The sequence below is a fragment of the Trichechus manatus genome, unplaced genomic scaffold (assembly GCF_000243295.1).
Source record: "Trichechus manatus latirostris isolate Lorelei unplaced genomic scaffold, TriManLat1.0 scaffold00059, whole genome shotgun sequence".
NCBI classification, from domain to species: domain Eukaryota; kingdom Metazoa; phylum Chordata; class Mammalia; order Sirenia; family Trichechidae; genus Trichechus; species Trichechus manatus.
The window spans coordinates 9,537,273-9,553,269 of NW_004443995.1; the positions used below are offsets into that span (position 1 = coordinate 9,537,273).

Genomic DNA, 15,997 nt, shown 5'->3' on the forward strand with positions numbered 1-15,997 from the left:
GCTAGACTGTCTCTTCAACTTGTTTTCATTTGGTTCCGATGCATACTTTTCACCCTGAAGACAAAATATTCACATCACTTCATGTAAGGATGCAGTAGGACATTAGAATTGGTGGCATGGTGGGGTTGACTATTGTGATGACTATTGTGGAAATGCCAGTTATCTAAAAGTCACTCATTTATTCAGGTGTTGACTAGGTGCCTGCTGTGTCAGGTACTCTTGCTTGTGCTGGGGACACAGCAGTGAATTACATAGGACAGATGAAAAGCCCAGCCTGATTTGAGTTTACATTCTAGAGTGGATGAGACAAACCCACAACAGACTGTTGTTGTTGTTAGGTGTTGTTGAGTGAGTTCCAACTCATAGCAACCCTATGTACGACAGAAGGAAACACTGCCCAGTCTTCGCCATCCTCACAGTCATTGCTGTGTTTGAGCCCATTGTTGCAGCCACTATGTCAGCCCATCTCATTAAAGGTCTTCCTCTTTTTTGCTTACCCTCTACTTTACCAAGCATGATGTCCCTCTCCAGGGACTGGTCTCTCCTGATAACATATCCAGAGTACATGAGACAAGTCTTGCCATCCTTGCTTCTGAGGAGCATTCTGGCTGTACTTCTTCCAAAACAGATTTTTTCATTCTTCTGGCAGTCCATGGTATTATTCTTGGCCAACACCATAATTCAAATGCATCAATTCTTCTTTGGTCTTCCTTATTCATTGTTCAGCTTTCGCATGCATATGAGGCAATTGAAAATACCATGGCTTGAGTCAAGAGCACCTTAGTCCTCAAAGTGACACTTCCACTTTTTAACACTGTAAAGAGGTCTTTTGCAACAGATTTGCCTGATGCAATATGTCGTTTGATTTCTTGACTGCTGCTTTCATGGGTGTTGATTGTGGATCCAGATAAAATGAAATCCCTGACAACAAAAACAAACTAAATAAGTAAAATAGACACCATGTTAGATGTGCCAAGTGCTATGAAAAATATATATATAAGAAAAGGGAATTTGGGGGTATTGCCATTTTCAATAAAGTCAGAAAGGCCTGACTGAGAAAGTGATTTTTGAATAAAGACCTGAAGGAGGTGGTGGGGTGGGGTAGAGCTATGCAGGTGTCTAGGTGAAGAGCGTTCTAGGCAGAGGGGACAGCAATGCCAGAGGTGGGAGTGTTCCTTATGTGTTTGAGGGCTAGCACGAAGGCCAATATTGCTGAAGTGGAGTAGGCAAGAGAGAGTAGATGATTATAGGGAGCCAGATTGTGGCCCTGTGGTCATGTGAATGGGGTCCCTGGGTGATGTAAATGGTTACTGTGCTCGGCTGCTAACCAAAAGTTTCAAAAGGTGGACTTGGAGGTTCAGAGGCATCTTAGAAGAAAGTCCTGGAGATCTACTTGAAAAAATCAGCCGTTGAAACCTCTGTGGAACACAGTTCTACTCTGGCACACATGGGGACCTCATGAGTCAGAGTCAGCTCCACAACAACTGGTTTTGGTTTTTATACTGACTGAGAAAGAAAGCTATAAGAAGTGAAAAAGGATCATTCTGGCCGCAGGGGGAACGGAGGGGGCAAAGGGAAACAAGATCAGTTTGGCTTTTGCAAAAGCCCATACAGGAGATGTTGATAGCTTGGACTAGTGTGGTGCCAGAGGAGGGGTGGAAAGTGATCAGGCTCTCATCACTTCATCCAAAGATGAAGGGAATATAACAGATTGGATGTGGGGTGTGAAAGAACAGATTCAGGGATGAGTCCAAAGTTTTAGCCTGAGTACCTGGAAGGAAAGTGTTGTCATTAACTGAGATGAGGAAGTGTGAGGGAGGAGAAAGTTTGAAGGGTAGAGAAAGATCAGCAGAGTTTTAGGCATGTTAAGTTTGAGGTGCATAATGGACACCGAAGTGGACATGTCAAGAAGGCAGTTGGAAAATGGGTCTGCAATTTCAGGAAGAGGCCTGGGCTAGAGATAAAAATTTGGAAGTGCCCGGCATATTGACGATATTGAAAGCCAAGAAACTGGATGAGACCATTGAGAAAGTGAGCGTGGGTTGAAAAAGAGAGTTCCAAAGACTAGAGCTAAGAGGCCTTTAAAGTGCTGGGACTAAGAACAAGGCCCACCAAAATGCAAAATATATATTCCATGTATGCCTGTAGTTGTGTAAAAGAACTTGCATTTTATTGATGATTTTTAAGTGAGATTCTAAATGTTTACAAAGCTGTAATCCTTCCCCGTGAAGTATAAGACTAGTCAGACAGAGTGTGGATTGAGTTTTCCTGGCTAAAATGTTGAAGAAGTTACTGATGCTGAAATGGAATGTTTTAAATGCCATAAAGAAGTCAAAGGACACTAATAAAAATAATAAAGAGCGTTTTGCTCGGGAGGAGAAACAACTTTGGAGAACATTGTTTCAGTCATTGATTTAAGAAGTCATTTTCTAGAACATCAGTCATGCCACAGTGCTCCAAGCAGTTGAATACTTTATTCCTTCATCTGTTTTTGGCGAGAGTTTAGTTAAAGCATTTTAAATAGTTTTAAAAAATTATTAACGCAATATTACACGTTTTAGCTAATTTGAAAAACAAGGAAATCATCACCGTAACGTAACTTTCTTAGCCTTTTTGTATATTTTCTTTCAGTCTTTTTTCTGCATACCTGCTGTTTCACATGGTAGCAAAAGCCGTGACATACAGCAAATCTACTGGAAGGTTTCTGAGCACGTCCAGCCCACATTTCTTGAGCCATTGCACACTCTGCTTCCTCTACTTCCTTTCTTTGTCTGACTGTGACCTAGTCATGCTTTAAAACTCAGTCCAGCTGTCACATTTTAGGAAGTGTTTTCTGATTGGATATTCCCACCCTTCCCAGTATGGAGGGCTGAACCTACAGTGTGCCACCATATTACCCTGTGCCATAGCAATTGCCATAATAGTTTATATCCTCACTTTGAGGGAGGAGCCCTGGTGGTGCAGTGGTTAAGCATTCAGCTGCCAACCAAAAGGTCTGCAGTTGGAGTCCACCCGCTCCTCCTTGGAAACCCTCTGTCCTATAGGGTTGTTATGAGTTGGAATCAACTCGATGGCAGTTGGTTTTCAACTTCGAGGGCAGAGACTTTTTCTTTTTTTAATATTCATTTCCTCAGTCACCTCACACAGTATTCAGAATATTCAAAAATAGTAAATATTCAAAAATGCACGTGGACTGTGAATGAAGAAATCAACTTTTGTGCTGGCTTTGTACACATCTCAAGTGTCACAGAACTATGATTTTTTATTATAATTGAAAACATTTTGTTCAGATTGTGCTGTTAACTAACGCAGTAATATATATCTTGAGATTTCCCTTTAAAAAGTATTGAAACCGTTTGTTGCCTAAAGGGCTACATTTGTCCCTAAAAAACAGTTGCCTAGAACCCCTCATTTTCTTACCATTAAAGATATGTCAGATATTTACCGTATGTGACTTTGTTTTGCTTTGTTTTTAGTACTGACTGTGTCCCCTAAAATTAGCAAAATGAAGTAGTTTGGGCATGCCTGTATAAGATACCATGAAAAAAAACTCAGGAGCTTGGAAGCATAAAATTGTCAACAGCAGGGGCAAAAATATACATTTTTTTTAATTAGTGCATAGTTTTAAAAAGAGAAGATTTTGTATCGGGCATAATGGAAACATATATTCTGAGTATGGGTGAAGAGTGTTGAGAAGTGTTGTAATAGCTCCTTGATGCCAAAACGAAAGGATGGCAAATACTCGCATGATGACTTAGGTCAAGATTCTTCTCCCCGCTGCCCACCTAGAATGCAAATAATATTTTTCAGTGAACTCCCTCAAAAACAGAAAAAGGACGATAAAAGCTTATATGTGAGTATTTAGTATTTCTCAGTACTGGGAGAAGCTTTACTATACAGAATTACTGATAGCATTACCCAGCTGATAGGATTTTACCTTTATTTTGAAAGTCACATAGTATGTGTCCAATACATACTTACTGAATTCACATATGGAGCTCTGATTATTGAGACATTTTGAGCTAAGATGTACAGCATATCAATTGTGCCATTACAGTATAATTATTTAAATCGCGATTTCTTTCCCCAGCTCTACTTTACGAAGTGTTTCTACTGGACCCTCAAGACCTTCCAAAATCTGTTTGGTGTGTGGGGATGAGGCTTCGGGATGTCATTATGGTGTAGTAACCTGTGGCAGCTGCAAAGTTTTCTTCAAAAGAGCTGTGGAAGGTAAATGTTCATGTGGGTGTTCCTTTTACACGTTTTTCTAGTGTGTAGTTCATGTGCACAGTTATCTCTATATCATTATTGGAAAATTCTTCATAAATACTCTTTGATGTAACATCTGTCAGTGATAAATAGTAATAATGCCTTGTGTATAAACTGCCTGAAGCTGAGCACTGTTTAATGGGGAAAACTAGAAATTGTGAGCTTAGATTAACCAGTCAAGGCTTTTTTTTTTTTTTTCCTTGTTTGTTTCAGTGTGTTTTTTGGTGACACTTAAAAAAAAGAAGATTCTGTTTCTTCACAAATTTCATGTGCGTGATCTGGAGTAGCATTTTTTACTAAGCACACACAGGATACATCATCTCTGCCCTCTCTGTGCCTCTGGGTAAACAGATGTGTTTGTGGCAAATTAAAACATTAATATCAGGATCGAGTCTGTGATTTAAGTTACGTTTAATATAGAGTAATTTCATTTAACAGCTACTTCAGATCCCAGGTCCTTTATTCCTACTGAAGAGTTCTAAGAGTACATTAAATGAAAACTTTGGCAGAGATTCACTTTGTATGTTTAAGCTAGCTTTTGGTTCTGCCCAAGTAATTGTACTTCTTAAGGAGAAGTAGTCTTTTAGTTTGTTTTTGTCTTTCTCCACCCCCACTTACAGCAATTAATTAAAATGAGACTCAGGCCAGATGGTTTTGTTGCTGTTGAATACTATGGCTTGTGAAAATATAGAATTTTTGCTATTAGTAGAAGTATTAAATTGTGTAATTGACACTTAGTTTCACTAAGGAGCTCAACATTAAGACTCGTTAAGGATTATTTCCCAGCAAAGTTTTCTGAGTGTAGAATTGGTGCTTCAGACTCTAAACATAAGCAACTTGAATGTTTCATCTATGTTTTGCTAGAGAGCACAAGATAGTGTCCTTAGTTCTGGGAGGAGAAAGCTGGCCAAGAAAATATTTCATTATTTTTGGGATTGACTTTACATTATTTAACTGATGTTGCATGGTTTTACATTATTTGCACTATTAATTATTTAGGAGTCCCCAAACCTAGCTTTGAATTGGTGATAGGAGTTCATTGTTTCTTTCCCAGGATATGGACTGTTGGTTACAGGTGACAGAAAATCCAGTACAGACTGGCTGAAGCACGAATGGTAATTCATTGGCCCACACAACTGCAAAGTTGTGGAGTAGGCTTGGCTACAGCCAGGACGTTAGAACTCAGTCTCACTCTATCGCTTGACTTTGCTCCAGTTCCAGTCTCAAGAAAGTCCTCTCATAGTGGCAAGATGACTACCAGCAGCTCTAGGCCTCCATTAAAAATAGGTTTTCTGTTCGCAGCAGTTTGTATAAAACCCCAGGATTTAATTTTCTTAGACTAAACTTGGATCATATGCCCACCTCTTAACCAATCATTGTGGCCTGGGAATGCAGTGGTCTCATCAGCTAGTTCTGGCTGCAGTCAACCAAACTGAACCTCATAGACCTAGAGTGGGAAAGACTGAATCACTTAGGAAAACGTGGGCTCTGTTATCAGAAGGCTTAGTTCTCAGAAATGGGAAAAACAAACTTGTGTACTACCAAAATGAGGGTTTTTTTTTTAAGACTCTTGAAAAATTTATTTCTCACTCTCCTTGATTGATTGTCTCTGTAAGAAGTTTTTAAATTGGTGAATTTTAACTCTGGTACCCTCCTAACTTTGTGCTGTACCTTCCAATATAAGAACTCCCCTTGCTATATTCACTAATTACTGAACAAAGTAAGGTGATGTGTAAAAATAAGTCAGTGTGGAGAAGGACATTTTGGAGTGGGAGGTGTTGGCCCTACCTAAGAGTCAGCCTTTACATTAGAAGCCAAGGTTCTGCTGTTTGCATAGTCTGCCCCTCTCTACTTCTGAAACTAAAGGTTTTTTTAAAAAAGTTCTTGCTTTATCTTAAATAGTTTCTGTGGAAGTAGCTGAAGAAAAAATTGTTTTTATAAGTGAGGTATAAATAAATATAGAAGCCTAAACGTGTACATTTACTTCATTGGAGACCTAACCAATCAATGAATAACGGAAATTGATGCGTGCCTTTTAAGATTTTTACTAATATCGTTATTTCCTATTTGAGAATTAGAGTTTTAGCAGTCTCAACTGCATGAAACAAGACTGTAAATCTTGTTTACACACACCTAGACCCAACCCTATATCTGAAGTTAAGTCCTGTGACTCCAAACCTAAACCTAAAGTCTTTTGACTCCAAATCTCATATTCTATTTTTCCATTTGCCCTAATCAGTTCTAGAGTTCACCAAAGAGTCTACCCTAGATGCCTCTCTTTCATGCCTACTTGATCATACGAAGGAAGTGATCTAAACCTTGGGAAAGACATCATTTGGTACCCTTAGTGTGTATGTATGTGTGTGTGAGATTGTGTGTGTGTGTTCGTAAGTATGCATGTATATTTGAATATTTACTAAGTTTGGTGTTCTGGTTTCCCTTGATAACTCTTGATAAGCTCCTCCTTAAATTACAAAGGTAGAGAATTCCGAGCAGCAGTGGGTAGAAGGAGCTAAGGGGAGTCCCTTAAAGCTGAAAGGAACTAGCATCTCTGGACATGACCAATAGAGAAGAGACATAAGGAGCAGCACAGTTGTCTGAGCTTTGAGTTTATTGGCTTAAGGCTCTATGCCCTAGAGCACTTCTCTCTACAGTTTAGTATAATGATAACTGTGTATGAAGACTGTAAATCATTTTTAGAAAGTCTAAACTGTGTCCTGTGTGTTCTGTTTAATGGGATATATGTGCTTAATTTGTTTCTTTTTAAACATTTAATATAAAAACACTTAGAATTCTCATCCAGAATATCCTATTTGCCAACAACATCTTTTAAGAGCCATGTTATTGTACTTTACAAATGGAAGTTTATAGTTTTATTTTTATATTAGAATCATTTATTTGCCATGAAAGTTTATTAGAACCTTTCTATCTTAAAATGAAAAAGAATAGCTAAGCATATATATATATTTTTTTAATAGAGTTCTCCCTTGTGGTAGAAACTGGACTGGTTTTGGAGTGAGAAGACTTAGTTTTAATTTCTGGCTGCGCCTCTCATTAGAGCTCTGGTGGCGCAGTGGTTAAGAGCTGTGGCTGCTAACTGAAAGGACGGCAGTTCAAATACACCAGCCGCTCCTTAGAAACACTATGGGACAGTTCTGCTCTATCCTGTGAGATTCAGGCAAGTTATTTAATTTACCTGCATCTCAGTCTTTCTCTGTCTGTAAATAAGAAAAGTAGTATCGCTCTACCTTAGCATTTCTATAAAAACTTACATGAAAAAATGTTTGCAGATGCTTTATAAATTGTAAAGTGTTATCAAAATAATGAGACTGTTATTATTCTCTAAGAACAAATGCCAGAAGTTCTCTGGTAATGTCTGTGCAGAGAGATAATTTAAATGATACACTGTAACATTGCATTGTTAGGTCTTCATTTTTCAGCCCTTCATTTTTCTTCATTAGATCTTCATTTTTCTTGTAATAGGTTATTTTGTCCATAGAGCTGCCCTTTGAGGTGGTAAAATTCTTCTAAACTAGCAATTCTCAAAGGGTGTGTGTGAAAGTGGGAAAATGGAGGATCTGTTGAAATTTCCTGGAAGGTCTTTTCCAGTGTGAACTGGACTGTTGAAGTGTGCTCCTGTAATGGACCTCTGTGATCTGTTAGTGTAGTCCCACCTCTGGGAATTGCACAGCAGAGAAAAAGTATACACTGAGAGCCACCAAGTAGACCTCAGCTCCTCTGTTACAAGTTCTTTAGGGCAAGACAGAGTCTTATTTATTTCTAGAACCTAGCATGACTACAGATATATAGTAACCACCAAATAAATGTTTGAATGTATACATGTGAATGTACCTGTGTTGCATAAAAGCAGTCAGGGTTAAGTGACTTCCCTGCATCCAAAATCAGTAAATTAACAGTGGAACTGGCCCAATAATTTGTACAGGCCTTTTGACTAATCATCTATAACTTCTAATTCTAGGCTGAATTTTCACAGTCTCAGTATCTTTCTAACCATAAATTGCCATTTGTTCCATCCCATGTGGGTATTTTCTTTTGTGATTCCTCAATAAACAGAGTTGACTAGATTCAACACAGTATTTTATTACTTAATCTTTTCAAGTACTCAGTGTAGAAGCCGAGTATGGGAGTCATAGCTACCACAGATCACTGAATGGTTGTAAGGCTGTAAAAGAAGAGAGTTCATTATTTAAAGTCAGTTGGATTTATATTTTTGTAAGCAGACCTGTTACGCTAACATATCCATATTTTGGTTAGGTTAGCCAAATTATGTGATGTCAGTTTCTACACTCAGACATTTCCCTCTGAGTAAATGACTTATAAATGTATTCCCTGAAATGAAATTGCTTTAAAAGATAAAACTACAGGTTAGTCTTGGGGTTCCTCAAATATACAGTATTTTAAGACAACCAAGCTTGTGAAGTTGTACCTCATTCCTTTCACATGTAGTTAATCAGCATATAAATCAAATGTCTTTACATTTGTAGATTTTCCTATGGGGAAAATATTTTTAAGGAAATGTAATGGTTGATTACTATTTAATTTTGCATTTCTAAAATCAATGAGTAAACTTTCCAGAGGAAAGTATGTCTCCCCTGTGGCGTATACCCAAGTTACCCCTATCAAAGGTCCCTGGATGGTGCAAATGGTTTCCACTCAGCCACTAATCTAAAGGTCTGTGGTTTGAACCCACCCAACTGTGCCACGAAAGTAAGGCCTGGTGATCTGCTTCCATAAAGATTACAATCAAGAAAACCCGGTAAGACAGTTCTACTCTATAGCATGTGGGGTCACCATGAGCTAGAATGACTCGATGGCAATGAGTTTGATTTGGTTTTTTGTATCCCTATCAATGCTGTGTACATGCTTATGAGCACAAGGAGAAGAACAGGCAAGAGTTTGAGCTAGTGGGAGGGGTGTGTGTGTGTGTGTGTGTGTGTGTGTGTGTGTAAGAAAGAGGGATTGGCAATACAAGAATTGTGTTGCAAAATGGAAAGCTTAAATTTAGTGGACGTAACCTAAATCAGGATGGCTGTATAATGATTGGAGCCCTGGTGCATCAGTGGTTAAGAGCTTGGCTGCTAACCAAAAGGTCAGCATCCATTCCTTGAAAGCCCTATGGGGCAGTTCTGCTCTGTTGTGTAGGGTCGCTATGAGTGGGAATTGACTAAACAGCAATAGATTTTTTTTTTTAATATAATAATCGAAACATAGTTAATATCCTTACAGCTGGCAACATACTGTAAGGAATTTTTAAATTAAGGATATGATAAAGCAAGGGAATAATTTAATGTATAATCATATATCTTCAGTTCATGATATACAGTACAGCCCTTGGTATTCCTATGAACCATGTACAGGAAGCTAATGAGCACTCAAGGCCATTGTCACTGCTGCAGTACCTGTGATGGCAGAGATAGGAAACCAAGGACTGCCCTGGCTTCCACGGTTTTCTCATGAAACACATTAAAGATTAAGTGACTTTTTTTTTTTTCTTTACTAGAAATTGAGAACCAGGTAACCTGTTTCTTTCTAGTTATTTAGTGTAAGAGCTTAAATAAATACCAACCCAGTAGATTACATCTATGATTTTTATAAACTCTCCTTTTTTCCTTACATAAGCATAAAGCATTAGTGTTAATACCAAATGTTTGCCCAGATTTTTTATAGCCCTTCAGTTGGTTGCTATGGGAACACACAGACCCATGACATTTAGGCCTACCTGGAAGGTCAGGGAAGGCTGGACCCCGAAACTGAATCTTGAAAGATTAGAATTGGCAATTCTGAGGGAAACAAGGACAGGGTGTCTGCACAGGGAACCAGAAGCAATTTGGTGTTACCACTGAGTAAAATCTGAAGTATGATGTGATAGAAGATGAGGCTAAATGAGCAGATTGGATCTCCTGAATTCTAAAGAGGAGCCTGAATTCACCCTTAGGCATAACAGAACCTCTGAATGTTTTCAAGCAAGGGAATGGCAAACTCAGTTTTGCATTGTATTCTGACTGCAGTCAAGTGTGTTTGTTTAAAGGGGGGCAGTTCTGGTATTTGTAGGCATGTAGTCAAGAGGTGACCAGGGCTAGAATCAGGCCAGCAGTGGTAGGAATGGAGAGGACGGGACAGATACCAAGACTATTTGGGAAGTAATAGTGGCAGCTCTGTTTTGGAGGTAAAGAGGCAAGGAGTGAGGGTTACTACCCAGGCTCATGGCGTTCGCTGAGATTGGGAATACTGGAGCTGGAGCAGGTTTGACGGCATGGAAGGGAAGGTTCATTCAGTAAACATTTATTGAACACTTACTAAATGCCAAGTACCATTCTAGACATATTTAGGCACATCTTGGAGTATATCAGTCAAAAAAAGAGACAAAGATCCCTGCCCTGGTGGAGTTCACATTCTAGCGAGGCATGGGAAAGAGATTAAACATAGTAAATGAGTTATTTATACTAGTGTATGAGAAGTTCATAGATGCTATGGAAAAAAGAATAGTCCCAGGGTAAAAGGATTGGGATGAGTTTCGGTTTAGGACTACAAGTTTGAGATGCCTGTGGGTCATCCAAGTATGTCTAATGGGTAACAGGAAGTTGGATGTTTGATTCTGAAGCCTGAGGAACAAGACCAGATTGAAAATTATGATTTTATAATCACCATCCATAAAAGGAGAGGCAGTTGCCTAAGAAATTTGGGCATTTGGAGAGACAAAGGAGTAGGCCAAAGTAAGAACCTTAGGATCATAAGCCCAGGAGACCCTTCCTTTTCCAAGTTGTACACAGAAAAATCCTAGTTACTTGGTCTCTGGTTATTCAGGGTTTCACTAAATTTTAGACATATCCAATGTGTGGAATTTTCAATCCCAGTTTTGTTTCTTTGTTCATCATTATGCTCTGATTGTTTTTGAACCTTAACCAGTCCAGAGCCCCAAATTAAATATGATACCGTGGGGATCTGATCTGCTAACCAGCACAGAGGCAATGCCAACATGTAGCAGGTGTGTAAGCAACATTTGTTGATTGATTGCTTGATAACTGTTTCAATATATGTATGGGATTCACCCTTGTTTCTGTCACCAGGCTATTTGTTTGTTTCTGTGAACTAGAAAATATGTTGAATAAGTAATTTATTAGAAAGTGATTTGAAATAGGCACATGTGGGCCAAAAGTAAATTAGAATTATCCGGAGAGAGATGCTTGTAGCTTAAAAATTTAAATTAAGGTGCATTTCACGTGATAGATTTGAAACGGATAAATCAGGAGCGCAGTAAGTCATTTTCAGAGTTATTCCCCATGTTTGTTTGCTTATAACCCGTCATATTTCAGGAAAAAAAATCTATGGCAGCAACAGATTTACAGTGAATTAAAAGGAAATGTAAAGTAAGTGAAGATAAAAACAAGAGAAAGGGACGATGAGGGCAGGAAAGAGGAAAACAGAGCCATGAATGAGGATGGTGGATGGACCGGATACCCTGAGGCCTGTGTGGAGGCTGGCCACAAATTTGGCTCTCACCTTTCTCGAAGCCATCCCAAAAGAAAATGATGAGTCACCTGAATCATGGTGTTCTTAAAAACTAGTTTAGGAGACTGCCTGTTTGTAAGAAAATCTTTATGAGTTATTTTTATTTCAATGTGCCTGGTCATGCCATGCAAACTGTAACCTGAGATTTAAAAAGTAACTTCTCTCATTGATACTAATGGAGAAGATTGGTTTAGGTTTAAGGAGTGTGCTGAAAAAAAACGCTTTATTCCATCAGTCACCTGCTTTTATTATAATAACTATCTTTATTGAGCACTTACTAGATGCCAGGTGCTGTACCAAGTACTCCATGTTTTATCTCGTTTATTTCTTGTAACAGCCCTCATCAGCTGAAGGTTTTGTGCATTTTGAAAGGTAGTAGTCTTTGAATCTGAACTCTCTAAGCAATTGTTGTGACAGGAAAAATTGACTTTTTTTTTTTAAACAAGGTTTAATATGATCCTTCAGCTCTTAGACATAATAACAATATTTGAGTACTTATTTTGTGTTCACTGTGCTAAGAACTTTATTTTATATTCTCTTTTTTATCCTTATAATCCCTATGAAATAGGTACAATTATTATTCTCATGTTAGAGATCAGTCAGCTGAGGTTTATAAGAGTTAAGTAACTTGTCCCAGGTCACACAGATAGAAGGAAGTAGCAGAGGTGGGATTTGAACCCCGGTATCCCAGGCATTCTGAGTCTTTGTGCTTAACACATAAGCTATACTGCTTCTCACAGAGTTATATCAGATCCCTACTATTTTTACTCATCAAAAAGTAGGGCAACATCCCTGGCTTTAGAATATTTAGGAAGAGCGCATTATAATTTAACAGTTATCCTGTTATACTAGAATTATCATTACCATCCTGAATACCTCTTTAACATCTTGATATTAATCTAAAGGTTTATTTAAAATTTTTATCTTCCTATATTTCATTTCCTGTGTGTGATAAAAATTAGATGTAGCCTGACAGGCTTAGAGGACCATTGGGAGAATGGTCTTCCTCATGCAAAGCTGAAAGCTGCTGACTTTTCAACTTTCTGATATCCAGCCACTTTATGCCTAAATGAGAAAAAAAAAAACCAAACCTGTTGCCGTCGGGTCAATTCCAACTCATAGCAACCCTATAGGACAGACTAGAACTGCCCCATAGGGTTTCCAAGGAGCAGTTGGTGGATTCAAACTGCCGACCTTTTTGTTAGCAGCCAAGCGCTTAACCGTTGCACCACCAGAACCCCGCTTTATGCCTAGAGGCTCAGAAACAGGCCCAGGAGTCACAGGACGTGGAATTTGCACTCTTGGTATAATTAGGATCACACAACTTGCATACTTTCATACTCTTTAGAATAATTTAACACCCAAAATGAAATCTGCTAAATTGACTGCAATCAAATGCCAAAATAGAGGCCTTGAAGGATGACAAAGATGGGCATGCATTTAGGGGGAGCAGTGGGGAAGTGGAAGGTGGAGATTTGGGCCGGGGTGTACTCATCTGAGCAGTTCAGTGAAAGCCTGACCCAGCAGAGCAAGTCCGTGCCCAGAAGATGTGGAAGAGGAGCTTGAACAAAGATGCTGGGGTCAGATTATGGAAGGTCATAAAATTGGAATGAGAAATCTCAGCCTTTCTCTTAAATGCAGTGAATCTTCTTATAGGATTCTTTACAGGAGAAGTAAGGGAAGCAGTGGCTTAAGCAGTTTTGTCCCTTGGTGCTATGCCATGAATCAGTCATGCAGGGCACCCTCTAAGAGAGGAGAATATGCCTGGACTGTGATTGTGGATGATGGAAAATGAACAGGGCCTGACCTCGGATGGAATCGGTGAGAGCTGAGCAGACAGCCTAGCTCAGAGGTCTCCGTGGTAAGGAAAGAATTGGCAGAGCTTGATGGTGGTTAATTCTGGGGAATGATGGGGATCTTGGGCAGAAACTTGGAAATAAATTGCTTTAAGAATAGAGATGATGAATGAAGTTTAGAATGGATGAGGTTGTGGAGACGACTGGATATTAGTTCTCCAAGAGGGAGGAAGCATTCCAGGTGAAGAGGAAAGGAAAAGCAGAGGGACAAAATTCTGAAAAAGTTCATTCATTACCAAGGAATGTTTTCTTGAAAGTTTTAAAATAAAGAAACTACATAGTTAGGTATTAGGCGGTTTGGCAGTTAAGTACATCAGTTGGTTTAGGAAGACAGCTGTCAGTGGCTGCTATGGCTGTTTGCAGTATGTGGGAAGCTCTGCATTGAAATTGCAAGCCTGGAGAGTGTACTGAGCCCACAGGACTGATGGAATAGGCCTGCTTGGCAGTGACCATTGGCGGGACTCATGCTGTTGTTACCCCTGATGTTAGAGGAAATAAGTGATGACTTCAGCAGCAAATGACACCATAAAACCCATCGCCATCTTGTCAATTCCAACTCATAGTGACCATGTAGGACAGAGTAGAACTGCCTTATGGGGTTTCCAAGGCTGTAAATCTTTACAGAAGCAGACAGGCACATCTTTCTCCCGTGGAGCAGCTGATGGGTTCGAACCACCAACCTTTCGGTTAACAGACGAGCTCTTAACCACCGTGCTACCAGGGCTCCTTTAATGACACCGTAGTATGAACCTACGAAAGACTGGAGTGCAAAAAAATTCTGTTCCAAATTTTAAAAAATGCCAATGTTTGAACTCCCACCCCCCCAGATTTGTTTCTCATGTAGTATTTCTATAAAGGGATATACATCCTGAGTAGTAATTTTTTTTTTTTTCTTTTCATCATCTTCCTTGGTGCCCACCGTGGCCTCTTAGATAAGAAAGAGGAAAAGGCTGATAATTGTCTTTCCAGAGATAAGGAGATAAGTGTAAAACATATAGCATTCATGCACGCACACTTTTCACAGCTCTGTACCCGCTCACTCAATGATTTTTGTCCTGGAACAAAGGAGAGAAGGGGAAAAACCTTGAATGTTAGCATGACGACTTCAGAGCTACCTGAAATTGCTGTAAAACTTCCTATGCACACACTGACATTCTGTCTCTTACTCTCACCTACATCCCTCCAATACCACAGACCAAATCCAGGTTTAGGGAAGAGCAGGTTGACACCAAGGAATGAAGCTTTCAACACTCACAAAACAGTACAGATTGTGCCTGTTTTGCCCTGACGTTGGCCCCGTTTGAAACTCTTCAATACATGCTAGCTCTTGGAATTTGTTCACTATAACATTGCATTTACAAAAGCATCACCTTCCTGTATGTGCTGCGTTGCTAATTAATAGTGAACTCTTATACTTCACACAGCAAGGAACACCCCCCAAGGAAAAGTGAGAAAGGTATTTTCTCCCTACAAGTATAAGATGAAAGCCTCCCTTAAGTCACTGACATTTGCCTGCCTAATCCATCTTTATAAACATGTTTTATTTACTTTTTTAACAGTACAAATAAGAAATAAAGCAAAAGATTAATATAAATCTGGAAAGCATTGTAACTATCAACAAGAATTGAAAACATCATCTATAGCAAGTTAGCCGAGGAGTAGGTGTGTGAGGTTTTTAAGAAATTTGTTATAAATTCATACATATGTACAGTACTGTAGATATAATACAGGCTCATTAAGTTATTTTTGTTTCAATGGATTAAAACTATAGAATCTGAAAAAAAAAAAAAAAAGAGCAAATACCTTCTCCTCCCTCCTGAACCCTTCTTCTTATATTTTTTTTTTTTTTTCCTTATCCAGTTTGGAGGTAAGAACCAGGACTTGAGTTTAGACATTCATACCACTGCCTAGAAGGCTTGTTGTTCTTAGGTGTCCTCAAGTCGGTTCTAACTTATTGCAACCCTATGCACAACAGAATGAAACACTGTCTGGTCCTGCGTCATCCTTACAATCGTTGTTGTGTTTGAGCCCATTGTTGTAGCCACTGTGTCAGTCCATCTCGTTGAGGGTCTTCCTGTTTTTCGATGACCCTCTACTTTGCCAAGCATGATGTCCTTCTCTAGGAACTGGTCCCTCCTGATAACATGTCCAAAGTAAAAGACGAAGTCTCACCATCCCCCCTTCTAAGAAGCATTCTGGCTGTACTTCTTCCAAGACAGATTTGTTTGTTCTTCTGGCAGTCCATTCAATATTCTTGGCCAGCACCATAATTCAAAGGCATCAATTCTTCTTTGGTCTTCCTTATTCATTGTCCAGCTTTCACATGAACATGAGGTGACTGA

At 39.1% G+C, this 15,997-nt stretch overlaps 1 protein-coding gene across 1 annotated transcript in view; it reads left to right on the forward strand.

Moving 5' to 3' along the window:
* NR3C2 (nuclear receptor subfamily 3 group C member 2) overlaps positions 1-15,997 on the forward strand; it is a 371,722-nt gene that overhangs the window by 194,750 nt on the left and 160,975 nt on the right. The window contains exon 3 of the mRNA XM_012556240.2: positions 4,091-4,230. Coding sequence (XP_012411694.1) covers positions 4,091-4,230 — 140 coding nt within the window. The remainder of the gene's footprint in view (positions 1-4,090; positions 4,231-15,997) is intronic.